This window comes from Rhincodon typus, chromosome 33, assembly GCF_021869965.1.
Source record: "Rhincodon typus isolate 14 chromosome 33, sRhiTyp1.1, whole genome shotgun sequence".
Classification (NCBI taxonomy): domain Eukaryota; kingdom Metazoa; phylum Chordata; class Chondrichthyes; order Orectolobiformes; family Rhincodontidae; genus Rhincodon; species Rhincodon typus.
The window spans coordinates 16,979,078-16,998,342 of NC_063364.1; the positions used below are offsets into that span (position 1 = coordinate 16,979,078).

At 39.9% G+C, this 19,265-nt stretch overlaps 1 protein-coding gene across 1 annotated transcript in view; it reads right to left on the reverse strand.

The window, feature by feature from the left end:
- The window catches only part of myo1ea (myosin IEa), a 135,747-nt gene that overhangs the window by 49,194 nt on the left and 67,288 nt on the right, over positions 1 to 19,265 (reverse strand). The window contains exons 7-12 of the mRNA XM_048615726.1: positions 14,403 to 14,534; positions 12,848 to 12,982; positions 12,201 to 12,333; positions 5,242 to 5,438; positions 2,845 to 2,925; positions 494 to 580 (exon numbers count right to left, since the gene is read on the reverse strand). Of these exons, the coding sequence (XP_048471683.1) occupies positions 494 to 580; positions 2,845 to 2,925; positions 5,242 to 5,438; positions 12,201 to 12,333; positions 12,848 to 12,982; positions 14,403 to 14,534 (765 nt within the window). The remainder of the gene's footprint in view (positions 1 to 493; positions 581 to 2,844; positions 2,926 to 5,241; positions 5,439 to 12,200; positions 12,334 to 12,847; positions 12,983 to 14,402; positions 14,535 to 19,265) is intronic.

A 19,265-nucleotide genomic window follows, 5' to 3' on the forward strand; every position in this document is an offset into this window, starting at 1 on the left:
TCAGCCTCTCTGCTCCTATGATGCTGCTTGGCCTGCTGTGTTCATCCAGCCCTGCACCTTGTTGTCAATGGCTGTAATATAACCTATTTGTCAGGTCAGCTTCACAAATATATCAAACTTTCTTTTGCCAAGTTTCCAATATCAATCACGTTTCAACAATGCTCCCAAGCAAAACAAAAGTATATTTCAGTAATAGGATCCTTACAAGAAATAGGGTTACAGAGAAGATAACAGAAATGCAGAAACAAAAGCAGGCCATTTAGTCTCACAAGCTTGTAATGATGCCACATAATTCAAGGGCTTATCTCCAAACTGCTATGGCACCATCATAAAAAAGCAAATATTTTGGACATATTTCTGCAGGGTTACATAAAGAATGAATAAGTTAGATGGAACCACTGCTTGATGCTGCAACTAATTCATTTAAATAAGGGGGCTAACTAAGTGGTGGGCTACTTCAACAGCAGAAATAATTTTCAGAAGTCAGCCATACCTGTTCAGCTTTCAGAGTGAGCTCAATGAATATCTGCTGGAGCTTTTCATTCACAAAGTTGATGCAAAACTGCTCAAAGCCATTTTTCTACAGATACACAGAGGAACATCTTGAAAATGGATACATTAGCAACACACAAACACTTTCAGTAAAACTTAGAAATTAGTATTAGTTATAAAGTCTGGTCAAACATCGGATTTTGAGTCCAGCGTTTCTCCTGTAGTTTTAAAATGAAACATCCAAGTTTTTAGAAAGGGAGAATAAAGGAATCTTACAAATACATTAAGATCCTGATTTTCAATCCTGGTTTGGGACATTTCCAACCCTAAAGTGGGAAAAATCGGCCTGGGAGGTTAGACTTTCATTGCAGAGTGGCGGGGTTCCTTGAGGGATGGGTCGGGTAACCCTGGAATGCAAGCAGAGGCTGTTGACCTGGATGTGGGCTGGACCCTCACTACAGCGTCACTGTTGAAGATTAATAAACAAAAACTAATAAAGCCAAAGATAGCCCTTTAGCCCTCATGGCCTGTTATTCCCACACGATCTCACTACACCCCATCCCTGTTAACTCATTCCACCTAAACTCTGCACACACCTCCAATATTCCTTAACCCTCCATGCCACCCTATGCCTCTGTACACACCTCCATTATGCCTCATACCCTCTTTACCAACATATGTCCCTCTACCCATCCTCATAATCCCAATGCCACCTAAAGCCCCTTTGCTCCTGTGTTCAACCTCATTATGCCAACCCATGTCTGCCACTTAACTGCAGTGTCCTTTATAGCTACTGTACCAACTTAATGTCAACTCATGTTAACCCATGCCCCACAAATCACCCTTTGCTCTTCATTCTCCCATGGATCCAAAGTAGGCAGACCTTAGGAGCCATGCTGATATAAAATAAAGTTAGTTGGCTATTTAAGGTTTTAGAGTAGATTTGTAGCTCGGGTTGTGGATGTTGTGGTTGGTTCGCTCGCCAAGCCTGTTATTTGAACTCTGGTGCCCGTTGGGCTGGATTACCTCACTTCCTGTTTTCCTTCGCAGTGGAGTGTATATGGGATCAAGCTCTATGTGTTTGTTGATGGCTTTCTTATGGAATTCCCGTGCTTGTCTCTGCTTTGCTTGTCCCAGGATCCTGGTGTTGTCCCAATCGAATTGGTGGTTCTCCTTATCCATCTCCTTATCTCTTTGGATAGAGATGAGTGAGTAGTGGTCGTGTCCTTTTGTTGCCAATTGATGTTCATGTACCCTTCTGGTTAATTTCCTTCCTGTTTGTCCAATGTAGTGTTTGTCACAGTCTCTGCAAGGAATCTTGTATATGACACTGGTCCTGTCCATAGTGGGTAGTGGGTCTTTGGTTTGGGTGAGCAGTTGGCGAAGGGTTGATGTGGCTTTGTGTGCTACTCTGATGCCCAAGGGTACAAAAAGACGTGACCAATACTCACTCATCTCTATCCACATGGATAAGGAGAACCACCAATTTGACTGGGTCAACACCAGGATCATGCGACAAGCAAAGCAGAGACAAGCATGGGAATTCTAGAGGCCTGGTTCTTCACTAAGTAAGCCATCAATAAACACATAGAGCTCGACCCCATATACACTCCACTGTGAAGGAAAACCGGAAGTGAAGCAATCCAGCCGACGGATACCACAGTTCAAATAACAGGCGGGAAAACACAACAGCGCTTCATCGGAGGCTGCACCGATGATGTTACCCAGTAGGGTAATGAAACGTCTGCAAAACAATGAATTAGCTGGCTATTGATAGTTATTGAAAGACAATCTGATTTATCCAAAAAGATTCAAAACATGGTGAAATTTTTTTCACTAAACTTGTATGAACTCAAACATTTCTATTCTGTAAGAATGGGAGTTGTTCATCAAACCACTCACTTAACAGGCACCCCACTTTGAAAATGATTGACTGGGAAATCAGACATGCAGCACAAATCCTATAATGGTTTACAGGATGCTGTAATATGGTGAAAATTTCAGAATTGGCTGGAAATTGAAAATCCAGCTCATAAACATGGCACTTCCTACTTTCGCAGGATCAGGAGAGGCTCTCCAAGATGGTGAGCATCTAGGCTGCAGTATCCCCCTATTAATAACATTAATAGTTTCTACTCAAGAGAAAACACAAACTTTTATTGACATTCAAAATTACTAGCTGGATAAAAGTACTTACTGAACACATGGAATTAAAGGATTTTGAGATTCTCCAAGAAGAATTCAAAGTTACTCGGGGTAGTTTTGTTCTAAATACTGTATTTCATGTTTAAATTTACTTGAACAGAAGTGTGAAAATAAATTGCACTGAAGCAAAGTAAACTAAAGCCATACTTGAAAAATCTCGAAGCCATAAATATCTAGAACTCCAATGTTGTACTCCTCGTGGTCTTTCTCCATGGCTTTGTTAATAGACTGGAAAAAATACAAAATATCTGTGATTACACACGTTGTGGAAAAATATTTTGGTGTTAAAGTGTAGCTGCACAATTTAGTTATCACTTTGACGTGAAATTTCTCATGTTTGGTATTAATAAAAATGTCTTCAATATTACAGCATAGAATGGAATTTCAATGCAAATGTACAGACATTACATGGTTCAATTTCAAACCCGTTGTAATTATAATAAAAGCTTATCTGCAATGGCCCTTTATGGCCCCTCTGCCAACTTAATAATAAAATCATATTAAGAATATAGTAAAACCATGAAAAATTTTAACAAAATGACTGACATCTTTTTGTTAGTGATCTTGCAATATAAATGTTTTTGGTTTGAAACAGTCAACATTGATGCTATCCTAAAGCAACCCTGAATTCACAGCAACAAGGAACTAGGTTATCAGCAGAAAAATATGAGATAAGAAATACTCATGAGAAATCAGTACAATTGTCTTCCCTTTCCCGCAGATCTTTTTGTCCTTAGTGCTGTACAGATCTAAAGATACAAGAAACCTTAAACCCAAGTACCTATCATCTGTGAATCTCAGCCAATGCAGACAGCAGCATTAGACCATTGAACTGTAAGGGACATCACAGCCAATCACAACCTTGTTTTCTCCTGAAGAAAACACACTTTTGCAGGAGTGGGGCCCATAGTAACAGCAGTCAGGAGGCATTTCTCTGACTGTTTGTACAATGGGAATCAGCTCACTCACAAAATGCCTGCAAATGAACCGAAAATCTTACTAATCTGCACAATTCATTTGGCAGAGCATTTACCCAAAGAGCTATTGATGCTTTTAAAATACTTGCATGAGTGGGTGGAGTCCGTGCTGGAATGGATCCTTGCTGCATTGTATCATCTTGAGCACAGATCAGTTTGAAATGCTTCAGTACAGGAAACATGAGCAACCCCTGAACAATTTCCTACCTTCAGCTGACTCCTTCTGTACAGATGAGTTTCACAAGGTCAAAAGAGGGACACAAAGTAAAATAATAGAAAAGTTGGCCAATAAGTTAGAGAGCTTACTTCCATCAATCTTTCCACCTTGCCAAAAGAAAATTTGACAAATATTTTCCAAAAAATCATTCAGCAGGATTAGAGAAAGGAGAATCTATCCCAACTGTCTATGAGCAAAGGCATCATTTGGTGCAGCATTCAAGTTGTACAAGTTGGGAGTTGGCTGATCTCTGCAGGGTTATGGATCCAAGTGCTGCAGTTGACTCCAGTGCCCCTCAAGTAGAAGATTGAACCCGACCACTCTTCCCCATTTTCCTCACTCAACAGCTGTTTGGCACTTGTGGTCTCGGCTCATGCCTGAAGAGTGACTGCTTGGATGAGATACCCTGTGAAAGCCCACACTCTTAAGGTGCAGATGAGAAAACAGCAGTACGCTATATCCAACAGCTCACCTTAACTGATGAGCAGGTAGCAAAGATATTCCATTTCTTACAAACTCATAATCCTCACCTTGACAAGTAGAAGACCTCACATATTGAAGAGAATTGGATTTGGATGCTTTTAATCAAATGGTTACTTGTTTACAGGAAGTTGTATATGTGTATTTTCAAGCAATACTCTGCATTTTATTTATTTTTAGTCAATGACAAATGCTCCATAACTGCTAGTTTTAATGGCTTAATATGTTAGATTCAGAATTAGATCTAAAACATTGAATTGGAGCAGCCTGATAGCTCATTGCATCCTCTATGTTGCTTCTATTGAGTATTTTTTTAATGCTGTAACAATGAGAAACTTGGTACATGAGATAATTTAATTAAGGGAGAAGTGTTTTTTTCATACCACTGTCAAACAAGCTGACTGCTGTGACAGCAACAACAGAGCACATGTGGCAAAAAACATCTGCAATGGAGGCAAAGAAAATACAAAACAATGCAGTTCAGTAAAAAGCACTTCAATCAGTCTGTGGGATTCAATTAAAGAGGAAGGCCAATTTAAGGTAATCCCTTTGCTTAGAAGACTTCGTTAGGGTCTATGTGAAACAAATGCTCTCACAAATGCTTTAGTCACAAATGCTTTAGTAACAAATGCATTGTGAGAAACTGTGCTATTGTGTTTATCGTCCAACGTTCATCCAACTTTTCAAGCACCCTTTTCACAATCTGCTGGTTAGATCAGCAAAGATGTCCTAAGGCAGCTCCCTGAGCCCCACTGAAAAACAATGTAGATCCATGACTATAGGCAACCTGCTGGGTACTGCCCCTTCAAATATTTAACAGAATAACCACAACAGCCTTTGTGCAGAAGCAAAGTGCCCAGCTGTACTTACATCTACCAAATAGTCAAAAATGCGTGCATGAAGAGCCTTGGAAAGTGCATCCCTTGTGTAACATGCCTGCTCCACATTTAATGTCACATTAATGCTTTCAGACCTTCCTCCCCATTTGCTGTCCATTTTCCGGCTGGTCAATTTTTCCTTTAATCGTTCTTGATCAATACCAAGTAGGAAAGCTGGGAATGCCAGAACTGTGAGATAAATAATCAGAGTCATTTATTTGTTCAGTAAAGGAGTTTTGATCATCTTATGTATATGAGAGTCTTGGCTCCTTTGCAAATACAAGTCTTCATTTATGGATTTACAAAAAATGAAGGCAAATACCTGTTTTATCAAGTGATGCAGAACTTTATTCTAAAGTCTTAATTGATAAGAATACTGCAAGGGCAAGACTTACAATCTTTTTTACAGAGATATTTTACTGTGCTTTCTTTTACAATGATATGATTTAGCTAATTTTTTTTTAGAAAAACTCAACTATTGACAGCATATATATAGCCTAAAATGAAATGATATGCTGCCATACAAAAGCCCAAAGTGTTTGTGCCAGTGGGTGGCACAAGACAATGGCTGTTTGAAATAGTTTGCTGCCACCAATTCTCCTTTGATTATACTGTTCATTGACTACAACTTTTCCTTCAACACCATTATCCCCTCTAGATTGATCTCAAAACTCCTGACCTTGGTCTCAGCTCCACCGTCTGCAACTGAATCCTCAGCTTTCTGCCCCACAGATCGCAATTAGTGAAGACAGACAACTGCACCTCCTCCACGATAACAGTCAACGCTGGAGGCCCCCAAGGAAGTGTCCTCAGCTCCCCACTGTACTCCCTGTGCACCTACAACTGTGTTGACAAATTCCGAATGAACACCATCCCCAAGTTCACTGACAACACCACCGTAGTAGAACGGGTATCTAACAACGACGACTCAAAATACAGAAGGGAGATAGAGGGCTGGGTGATGTGGTGCAGTTAGAACAACCTCTCTTTCAACGTCGGCAAAACTAAAGAACTGATCGTTTACTTTAGAACAGAGGAGAACACGCCCCCATCAAATCAGCGGAATTGAGGTTGAGAGGGTGGAGAGCGTCAATTTCCTCGGAGTGATGATAACCAATGACCTGTCTTGGACTTCCCATGTGGATGCGACGGTCAAGAAGGCATGACAGCGCCTCCTCTTCCTCAGGCGGTTCAGGAAATTTGGCATGTCCATAAGGTTCCTCACCAACTTCTACAGATGTACCATTTAAAGCATACTGTCCTGGTGCATAACGGCCTGGTATGGCAACTGCTCTGCCCAGGACTGTAAGACACTACAGAAGATTGTGTGCACAGCCCAGACCATCATGGGAGCCGACCATCCATCCCTGAACTCCATTTACATGGCTCGCTGCCACAGAAAGGCTTCCAACATCATCAAAGACCCATCGCACCCTGGTAGTGATCTCCTACAACCTGTTCCATCAGGGAGAAGATACAGAAGCTTGAACACACACACCAACAGGTTCAGTAGCAGCTTCTTCCTGGCCGATATTTGACTGATGAATGGACCCTTTAGCCTCAGATAACGCTGATCTTGCTAACGTTGATCTCGCCTAACGCACACACTGTGCAATGTAACTGTGTGCCTCTGTCTAAGTTTTTTCACAACCTTTGATCTGTACATCCATGCCTACTATGATCTGCCTGTACTGCTTGTAAACAAAGCTTTTCACTGTACTTTGGTACACGTGACAATAAAATCAATCAATAATGGTCAGTGCTAGATGATAAACTACCGGTAAGTCTAAACAGAAGAAGCACTTGTCTTAGAACATAGAACATAGAATAGTACAGCACAGTACAGGCCCTTTGGCCCACAATGTTGTGCCGAACTTTTACCCTAATCCTAAGGTCTATCTAACCTCCACCCCTACCTTATACTATCATCCATATGCCTATCTAATAGCCGCTTAAATGCCCCAAAGTTCTCAAAGTTCCCAAAAGTCCCCAAAGTTGTCTTAGTTAACAAGATAGTTTATTGCATGATAGCAATAACTAAAGTTTATATTACTAATCATAATTAACAGGGACTCTCGCAAGTTGTACAGAATATGTCTGCTCTCCACGAAGGCTGAAGTGGAACTCCCTGTCTCCAACCAAAGCCTGTCAGATTGGGTGGATTTACTTCATGCAACTTCAACCATCACATGATCCAACACACTGTTTTACTGGAGGTGTTAGCTTGTTCAAAGCGTTTATATTAACATTCATACTTGATTAGTGAGAGGACATAAAGATAAGCAATTTAAGCTCTTGAAAGTTCCATCCTTCAGAGTACTCTTGCAGGCAAAATGGTGAATTCAGGAAAACGGGAAACGTTTTCTTAATAACACATTGTGTTAGATGTCTCTGGAATTCATAGAATTCAGCACATAAGCAGACCTTTCAGCCCATTGTTCCTGTTCTAGGTCTGTGAAATGAATTATTGAATTTGTCCCACTCCTCTAACTTTCCATAAAGTTTTGCACATTTTTCCTTCTCAATTATATATTTAGCTCCTTGTTGAAAATTACTATTAAATCTGCTTCTCATACTATTTCAGGCCGTAAATTCCAATCAATCTAACGCAATGCATTAAATAATTTTCTGTTTACTCTTTTGCCAATTACTTTAAACCTGAACCTTCTGATTACTGACCATCATGCCAATGGAAACAGTTACTTATTGATTCTATCAAAACCCTTCCTAGTTCTGTATATCTATATTAAAGTTCAACTATCCTTCTCTGTTCTGAGGACAACAATCCTAGCTTTATTGGTCTCTCTACTTAGCAGAAGTCCATCGTTGCTGGAACTATTCCAGTAAACCTCCTCCTCTCAAAAGCCTTGACATCAATCCTAAATAGTGGTGCACAGACTTGGGCACAATAAACCAGCTGGGTCCTAACCAATTATTCATAAAGAATATAAATAAGGAAAGAACTAAAATGTAATGTGAGCTGCAAGAGCACAACTCCATGATGGGCCAATGCATGTATATGCAGTGGTTGGTGTGGAAGTTAATGCTTGATCTGAATGAGCATGAAATATCTTGCTGAGACTGGGGTAGAGAACGTGCATGAGGCCTCAAGGTCCATTGCTCCAGTCTAGACATTAGCTATGTATGGGCTTTGGGTGAGGCTTACACTCATACATAGACTCATATATGACAAACAATATGGATGAGATACTAGCGGGCTATAGCATTGTAAACTGCGATCACTAGATTCCTGGAGGTTTCATCACATGACTTGCCCTACTCAGCATCACATGACCCACCCTCTAGCCATTAGTTCATCCACACATCCATCCTTGTGATACACTGCTTTCCTCCACCAATTGGAAAACAGAAGAACTCATTACCCATTGGATAATGCTTTATTGTCAGCTAAACAGCCTTTCTTCCCCATTTTCAATATTATTCTATCCAGTAAAGAGTAACATCCAAAAAAATGATAAGGAAAACATTTTTTAAAGTCTCTATGATTTTTCTCCAGGGTTGCACACAGTCCCCTAGAACACTGCTATCTCCAATTCCTGGAGACTGCAAGTCAATTCTGGAAAGCTAGCTACTCTAGTGGGCTTCTGCGCTCCCCTTTAGCCAGTGCCATCCAGTAAAGCAAGCAAACAGTTGGAGGAAATTCAAGAGAGCCTTAGAAAAATATTTAGAGAAAATTCAAGACTACAGGAAAAGGCAGGAGAATGGCACTAAATCATATCGCTCATTCCATCTGAAAATGTCTAAAATGCATCACTTTTTCAGGGCTGTTCAGTTCTGAAGAAGACAAATTGGACTCAAAACGTTAACTTGTCTTTCTCTCCACAAATGTTGCCAGACGTGCTAAGTCTCTCTCTCTCTCTCCAACAATCACAATCGCATTGATGCCACCTTGCCAGAGCTACAGTTCTTATAATTATGTTATTTGGACAATCTTGAGGCTCATCAAGCTCTGGAAATACCTGCCCACAATTACTGCAATATTTCAAAGTTCCTGACTTTCAGTTGCAGATGAACTTAATTACTGAGGAGTGATTAGTATTCACACACTGCAGAAGCAGCATGCACACAGTGCTGGACTACAGCACTCTGCCTTTTAAAGGACCACTTCACAAGTTGTTCATTAAATGAATTGTAGGAGTTCAATTTGGCTTTGGATTGAAGCCACTCAGGAATTAAATGCAGTTGTATTATGTTGAAAATCCAGGTGTGCAGCGAGTCTGTAATGGTGCACTGTGTTAAAGAAAACATTTCATTAACACCAAGAGAAAGAACTTACATTTATACAGTCCATTTTACATATGATCTCAAACTATTTTGAAGCCAATTAAGTACTACTGAAGTGTAGCCACTGTGAAATATAGGAATGATACCAAGCAACTTGTACACAGTAAGATCCAATAAACAGCAAGCTGATAATGACTGGTTATTCTGTCTTAGTGATGACGGTCGATGGATAAATATTGATGAAAACATTGTGGACAACCCTTCAGTTCTGTCCTTCTGTACTGCACTGGTAAGCCTAGACTTTGTGCTCAAGTCTCTGGAGGAGGACTTGAATTTCCATCTCAGAAACAAAACAGAATTGCCACTGCATCACAGCTGACACAATAAATATACTGCAAGGATTTGGGGACAATGAGTGTTGATGCTCTACACAACAGGCACTGTTTTTATCTTTACTACTCGTCAGACAGCTTGCCAGTTGTAGAAATGGTTTGATTTTCACCCTGTTAAAGATGATGGGACGTAAACTGGCCAGTTCATCCAGACGGCTGATAATCAGCTGTTCCACAATGTTAATGAGCAAGCAAGGAGACTAGTATTTCTGCTGTCCCAGGGCATGTGTTGCCAATGTTGCCTAAGTCATCCTGAGAGGTACAGAAATGTGAGGAGAACCTCCCTCCAACAATGCATAAAAAAAAACCAGAGTCAATTAAGTAGTGTATGAATCACCCTAGAATGTATTTGCTACTTCGTTTGGGGAAACTTTGAGGAAACAAACATTCTGTGGAGGCTTGCTGGCCCTGGTGGTGCTTTAGCTCTGAGTCAATGGTTTCAAGAGAGGTGAATGTAAACACAATCCCTAAAGAAATCAGATCCTTCTTGTAGCCTTAGCATTCAAAACCATCCTTCAATCTTCCTGAAATTAATCATTACAGATCAACCAGAGGCATCCAGTTTCTGGGAATCTGTCAGGAGCTCTGGGAATTCACACCATTGGAAATTTAAAGAGAAATTTCTCAGCGATGGTGAATTCGGGTCACAGTATGGTCACAAGATGGCTGCAGTCAATTGAAGGAGCTCTGTTTCAAATTAAAATGCAGTTGGTGGGTTTTGGCAGCTGCAACAGGCACAGATGTTTCAGAACAGGATGCAGACTGCTACAGGCAGGCACTACAATCCCAGAGTAAAATAAACCATCCATAATTAGGGAATGCTGTAAAATTGTCCAAGATGGAACAGAATATGGCTATGTGCAGGAACAAGGGAAAATGGTGCACAAGAGAAAGAAACAGGAAATCAAACACTTCCTGAGGAAAGAAAGAAAGTTCAGTGTAAAAATCTGACAGTAGCCATCTGAACTCCTGTTTATTGTTGCAAAGCATATATTTATTTTTAGAACGGGCATATATTTATTTTTAGTACTGCATTGTGAGGTAAATGAAACAGTAAAATGAAACACCAGTCTTTCCACATCTTTAGAAGAAACTCCAATTTTAATTTTGATACACTGGAGTAAATTTTAAACTTATAGCACTTGGGCAATGACTGTGGGGTGTCAATCAGCTTTTATAGAACCCATCTGATTTTCATTCCAGCGAGACGAAATTTTACCTCACTGTTGAGAAATAGATTGAATAACAATTACAAGACTTCAACAGAGAGAACTGTTTCAAATCACTGCTTGCAATGAGCAAAGATTTATTTAGGAACCAAAAAGCCCAATGAGATCCAACAAACCTGCTCATTTTTCAAATGAAAACTTGCTTGCTACTGAAATCACAATCCTAATACCTATCTTTTACTCTGTTGGATCATTCCTGACATTGCACAAGAATGTAAGTGTGGTTGTAATGAATTAGCAGCTGTCTCTCATCCCTCCTCATTAGGATCATTGGAAATGACAGTCAGAAAAGATGTATAACAGGCTGCTAACTTGATATCAGCCAAAGTCAAAATCTACTTCAGTGTTTGGCATGGGGATGAGAATGACATTGCGTCATTGTCATGGTGTGCCTAGATAGGCCAATGACACACTGAGCAGTGTGTCACGTGTGGTGAGACTGAATGGAAGTAAGAATGAGCAAACAGCAGGATAAGTATATATGAACACTTCCAAGAATGTAGGTGCAACAGAGTTAAATTTGGAAAAGTCTGATGGTTATACTGATGTTTGCTTAGATTTTACAGGATTGGGCTGTTTGGCCCTGCCAGTTTCATGATGGCAGTTACCCCCACACAAGCAGTGAGGCTAATCCCAATTGCCAGGCTTCTATCCCATTTCCATGAATAAACTAATAAAAACTAGTCTTAAATGTCCTTGTCGTTTCTGGTTCAATTGTTAACTTGGTTGATACATTCCTCACTGGATAGAAAGCTTACCTCCTCCTTTGGTCTATAGAAATGTCCCAGAAATAACCGGTGGAAATAGTCTGCTCCTATCTATCTTGACTTATTTATTCTTTTTTCCCTCATCAAACATTTGCCTTACTGTCAAATGCTCCACAACCTATTTTGAACCAATATTTCCAGGCTTTTCTTCATATTGGGCAGCAACTGGGTGAATCTGTGCTGCCCTCCTTGTTCTTAATATTCTTTCTAGTGGTTGGAGCCCAGAACTGTACACAGTACACCAACTTGGGTCTTATAAAAATGAACCATTGCATCTTGACTAGTAACATGCTGAGACTCCAGAAACAAAGTACTTACATTCTTCACTTTCTACAGCAGCATAGTTGCCAACCTCTTTAAAACTGAGGTTCCCCATGTGAAGTACACCAGCCACAATCTGTAAAACCATCGCCTGTTCATCAGCAAAGATTCCAATCACATTCATAGCGTGCTGCAAATAAATAATCATTTAAAATTAAGTGATGTCCGTGCATGCAAAACAGATTGACTCCTTAAGTTGCTGACGAAACCTATCTGATGAGGCACATGATTTGGATAATCATTGGTCTCTGCTGCTTTATAATTTATGTTAAATGTATTAGCAGAACAGCTCACATGCGAAGAATGCTTAGCAGTCATTTATTTTGTAAAAAATGACTGAATAGTATAACTATCTTGTAGAAGAATCAAGAGATTCAACAGTTGGCTTTGTCAAGCCTGGAAGAGTGTTGTGTGCTTTGTCCAACTGACCCTTCAAATAATAAAAAGGGAAAACGCTTTGCCAACAATGGACACCAAGATGTAAAGAAATCAACTCAGACAGAGCCTGGTGAATATCAGTCTGCAGGGCACTGGGAAGCACCATGTGGTGCATTTAGCCACCAAGTCCATGACTACGCAGACAGATGCTTTAAATCAAGTAAATGTGAGATGATTGGTTCTGTGAAACAAGAATAAAACCTCACCAATGTTTCCTGAAAATCCTTCCGATCATTAATGTCATCCACTTTGTAGGAACCAGATTGATTGAGGTAAAAATAGTAGTCCAGATTAGTGATTCCCAGGTTAGACTTTTGGTCTGCAGATGCACCCTCAATGAGCTGGAAGAGACATATAATTGGTCAGTGAGTAGAACAGGCTTACTTTTAACCAAAGTTAAAATGTGTCAATTCTAGCTACATAATTACACACAATGTGGCTACAACTGGAATATTAACAGAACAAACTCCATTTGGAACAAAACAAACAAAACTGTTTAAATGAGATACATGAGACAAAGAACACTTTTGCTTTTGGCATCCAATTCCACATTTATAAATGATTATGAATAAGAAATGGGAGTAGGAGTACAAGTCCTGTCATTTAATACTGTCATAGCTGATCTTGAGTTTCAACTCCAATTTCCTGCCCACTCCCAATATCATTTGAAAGGCCAAACAATCTGTCTATATCAGCCATAAATATACTCAACAATGGAGCATTCACAACTTCCTGGAGTAAATATTTACAATCCTTTGAATAAAGAAGTTTCTCCTGGTCTCTGTCCTAAATAATCAACCCTTGAATTGACTGTGCAGCCGTGTTCCAGATTCCCAACCTAGGGGAAACCCTATTAAGCCTCTTCAGAATACTGTATATTCCAATGAGATAATCGTCCATTCTTCTAAACTCCAGTAAGCATAACCACAAGTTATTTGATCTCTCATCATTGGAAAACCTTCTCCACCTAGGAAGCAATGTAGTGAACCTTTGCTGTGCTGTCTCCAATACAAGCATATCCTTCTTTAAATATGGAGACCAAGACTGCGCACAGCATTCCAGGTGCAGTCTGACAATTGCAGCAAGACCTCCTTATTCTTATTGTCCAATACTCTTGCAATAAAGAGTAGCACGTCATTTTAATTGCTTGCTATACCTGCAGGTTAATTTTCTGTGTTCTTTGCTGGAGTACATCCAAGGATCTTTTAACATCAATGTTTACAAGTTCCACACACTTTTAAAAAAATCTGCTTCTTTACTTCTGGTTATGGTGATAGAATGGGTAAAATACTGAAGTGTTCAATCAGCCATGATTCCATTGAGTGGTGTGCAGGCCTGATGGGCTGAATGGCCTAATTCTGTCCCTATTCATACTTTCAAAGTGAGTAACCTCACTGCTCTTCACATTGTACTCTATCTGCAGAAAGTTCAGAACTTTTTCAGAATTTTCATTGTGCAAAAATATATTTAATTAGCAGTGAAAAGTGGATCAAGTATATTTATTTTTAAAATGTTCCAGCTACATTTCTAATGTACTGAATACCTGTAAATAAATGAATTTGAATCACACCAGTAACTAGTTGTAGGGTCTTCATAGGTGTCAATAAGCACCCTTAAACATAGCTAGCTGCATTCTGGCAATTTCCCCTATTAATACAGCAGGTATGAATGAGATGTCAGCTCCTCTCCCTCCCCTAGATCATCCATCATTTCAGTCAAATGCTTTCTTTCTTGTGAAAGGAGAACAGCCTTTTTACTAACCTGGTAAAAAATATGGAAGCTTCGTTCTCCAGGATTCCGTGTAACAACCCGGGATTTTTCCAGTAGGAAATTGGAGATTTTTCCACCATCTGGCTCCCCACCTGGGCTAAACTGGATTTCAAAGTATTTCCCCTGCACAGATTAGTCATACTTTTAATAACAGAGAAAAACCACAAGCCCAGAACAAGCAGCAGCCATGAATTACACAGCAAAGAATCTAATGATGCATCAGAACTATAAAACTCTATTCAGCTACTTTACATCATAGCATGTTACGCTGTTGTGGTCACAAACAATCATCACATGTATTTTTAACCTTACATTGGAATTGCTTAATGTAGAAAGTCAAATTTAAATAGCTCACTTGAAGTTCCCTCCTTAGCTACAGGGTACAGAAAAATGTCTGCAAGTCTGAGGAGGGAGTAGGTTAATGAACATCAAGTATAATCAGCAGCAACTGTTCTGGAATGCTCCGAACTCATCATCTTAAAAATTGGTGCCTTTACTTGTTCCAAAATTGGATCTAGTGTACAAGTTTATAATTTACAATTCAGACAGTGTTTCAGAATTACAATGGTTTAGCCATTTAAAAAGGAATAGAATGGAGTTACATATAAACGTACACGTTACGAGCAGGCACTTGGACCATCAAACCTGCTTCAATATTCAGTGAGACCTTGGCTGCTCTGATGGCTTCACATTCCTGTCCACCCCTGGGAACCTTACAACTCCTTGCTTATCAGAATCTATCTAGCTCTGCTTAAAAATATTCTGCTTCCACTGCCATTTAAGGACAAGAATTCCTAAGACTGTTGGTCTTCTAAGAGAAAAACAACTGGCTTCAATAGGCATCCCCTTAATTTGAAACAGCAACCCTCTAATTCCAAATTCTCCCACAAAAGAATCATTCTTTCTGCATCTACCCAGTCAAGACTCCTCACAATCTTACATGTTTCAATCAATTATCTCTCACCCTTCTAAACTCCAGTTGATACAAGTCCAGCCTGTCCAATACTTCTTCGTAAGCTAACCTGTTCATTCCAGTTATTAGTCTAATAAACTTACTCTGAACTGTTTACAATGCATTTCAACCATTAGTCCTTCAGTGGTCTCCTGCATCCCAGATGACAGCCTTCAGCCAATTCAGTTCACTCCACGTGATATCAAGAAACAGTTGGAGGCACTGGATACTGCTTAGGCTATGGGCCCTGATAATATTGCAACAATGTTACTGAAGAATTGTGCTCCAGAACTTGACACAGCTATAGCCAAGCTACAATACTGGCATCAACCCAAAAATGTGGACAATTACCCAGGTAAGTCCTGTACACAAAAGCAGGACAAATCCAACCTGGCCAGTTACTGCCCTATCAGTCTACTCTCAAACATCAGCGAAGTGATTGAAGGTGTTATCAACAGTGTCAATAACCTGCTCAGTGATGCCCAGTTTAGGTTCTGCCAGGGCCACACAGCTCCTGGCCTCATTACAGCCTTGGTTTAAACATGGACAAAAGAGCTGAGTTCCAGAGCTGAGGTGAGAGTGACAGCCCTTGGCATCAAGAAGCCCTAGCAAAACTGGAATCAATGGGAATCAGGGGCAAACTCTCTGTTTGCAGGTTGAAGTTGTACCTGGTACACAGGAAAATGGCCGTGGTTGTTGGAGGTCAGTCATCTAAAGCTCCGGAACATCTCTGCGGGAGATCCTCAGAATTGCGTCCTCAGCCCAACCATCTTCAGCTGCTTTATTAATGATCTTCCCTACAACCCAAGTTCAGAGGTGGGGATGTTCGCCAATGACTGCACAATGTTCAGCACCATTCACGACTCCCCAGGTACTGAAGCAGATCATGTTCAAATGCAGCAGGAGCCGGACAACATTTAGTCTTGGGATGACAAAGTAGCAAGTAACATGCATGCAACTCAAATGCCAGGCAATGACCATCTCCAATATGAAACAATCTAACCACTGCCCCTTGACATGAACTGAATCCCCAGAGGATACCACTGACCAGAAACTCACCTGGACTAATCATATAAATGCCGTGGTTACAAGAACAGGTCAGAGGCTAGGAATACTGTGGCAAGCACCTCACCTCCTGACTCCCCAAAGCCTCTACAAAGCATTAGTAAGGAATGTGATGGAATATTTCTCAGGAGGACTGCAGCTCTAGCAACAGTCAAGAAATCTCACACCATCCAGGACAAAGCAGCCCATTTGATTGTCACCACATCCACAAACATCCACTCCAACCACCACCGATGCACAGTAGTAGAAGAAGTGGCTATAGGTGTGTCAAGTTCTGGAGCACAGTTCTTCAGTAACATTGTTGCAATATTATCAGGGCCCATAGCCTAAGCAGTATCCAGTGCCTCCAACTGTTTCTTGATATCACGTGGAGTGAACTGAATTGGCTACAAGATGCACTGCTGAAGATCACCAAAGATCTTTAGAAAACCCCTACCAAACCCATGGCTTCTTCCATCTAGAAGGGCAAGGACAGAAGATACATGGTAACACCACTATCTTCAAGTTCCCCTCCAAGCCAATCACCATCCTGACTTAGAAATATATCACAATTCCTTCACTGGGTCAAAATCCTGGAATTCCTTCCCTAAGCGCATCACTTCACCTGATGAAGGAGCAGTGCTCTGAAAGCTTATGACTTTAAATAAACCTGTTGGATTATAACCTCATGACGTGTGACTTCTGAATAAGGACATAATGGGTCTACCCACCAGATATGGACTGTAGCAGTTCAAGAAGGCAGCTTACCACCACCTTTTTAAGAGCAGTTAGGTGTGGGCAATAAGTGCTGGTCAGTCAGTGACACTCGTGTCCCATAAGTGAATAAAAAAAATTGAAATATGTACAGAGTACTCCAGACGTAGTCTCACCAATACCCTACAAAACTGAAGCAAAACCTCTCTACTTTTGTACTTAATCCCCCTTGCACTAGATGATAATATTCTATTAGTTTTCATCATTATTTGACGAAGTGTGTACTAACCTTTTGCGCTTCATGCAATGGGACATGCAGATTCCCCTACATCTCAAAGCGTTGCAATTTCTCACCATTTAGATAATAGGCTTTTTTGTTACTCCTCCCAAAATGGTCAATTGGACATTTTATCCCATTATACTCCATTTGCCAGATCTTTGTTCACTTACTTAATCTATCTATATCATTTTCAAACCTTTTTATATCCTCTATGCAACTTATTTTCTTACCCATCATTGTGTCATCAGCAAAATTAGCAACTATATCTTTGGTTCCTTCAGCCAATTTATTTAAATAATTTGTAAATAAAATTGAGGACTCAGCAATGTACTCTGTGGCACTCAAAACATTACATCTTGCAAACAGAAAATGATTCATTTATCCCTAATCTGTTTCCTGTTGATCTTCCTCCACGCCCATTACACTATGAGCTTTTACTGTGGCACTTTATCAAATGCCTTTTAGAAATCTAAATGTAGTGCATCCACCAATTCCACGTTATTCACAGCAAAGAACTCCAATAAACTGCTTAAATATGATTTCCCTTTCACAGAACCATGTCTGATGACCTTGAACTTATCTAAGTGAGCTGAAATAACATCTTTAATAATAGTTTCTAACATCTTCATTTTGACAGTTATTAAGCTAATTGGTTTGTAGTTTCCTGCTTTATGCCTCCCTCCTTTTTTGAATAAAGGAGTTACATTTGTTATTTTCCAATTGATGGAACCTTCCCTCAATCTAGGCAAATTTGGAAAATTATAACCAACTATCTCACTAGGCATTTCTTTTATGAACCTAGGGTGAAGTCTGTTGGGACTTAGGAACTTGTCAGTGCACAGCTCCAACAATTTGCACCCTATACTTCCCTGCTGAATGTAATTTTCTTGACTTCCTCCCTCCCTTTCACTTCCTAATTTACAACTATTTTGGGGATGTTACTGGTATCCCCCATAGTGAAGACTGGTGCAAAATAGTTCAATTCGTTTGTCATCTCCTTATTTTTCATTAATTCCCCAGGCCCACTTTCTATAGGACCAGCACTCATTTTGTTAACACTCTTCTTTCTTAAGTATCTTTAAAAACTTCTACTTTCAGATTTTATAATTCTAGCTAGCTTTCCTTCATACTTTAATTTTTCATCCTCTTAAACCTTTTAATCATTTTTTTTTGCTGCTTTTTATGTCCTGTCCAAACTTCTGACCTACCACCAATCTTGGCATAATTACACGCCATCTTTAAGCCTGATGTTGACTTTAACATTTTTACTTAATCACAGATGGTACATTCTCCCCTTAGAACTTTCTTCCTCATCAAAATGTGTCTGTTCTTATATATTAAAATATTTCTGTAAATGTCTACTACTCAGTCTCTATTGAGCCATCCTTTAACTTAATTTGTCTGTTCTCTTTAGCTAGCTGTGCTTTCATGCCCTCGTAATCACTCTTATGTAAGTTGAAAATACTAGTCTTAAAACCACTCTTCTCTCCGTCAAACTGAAAGCCAAATTCAAGCATTTTGTGATCACAATTACACAAGAGCACCTTCACTGTGAGGTCATTAATTTATTCTCCATCATTGCACTGTACTATGTCTAGTATAACCTGCTTTTTGGCCAGCTCCAGAATGTGCAGTTCTAAGAAACCATGCTAAAAACATTCCGTGAACTCCTCCTCCAGGCTACATTTTCCCATTTAATTACCTTAATCTATACGTTGATTAAAATCCCCCATGATGATTGCCATACCTTTCAGACAAAGACCCTCTACGTTATCCTTCATACTCAGTTCAGCTTTGTAGTTTCCATCTGTTCAACACACACACACACACACACACACACACACACACACACACACACACACAC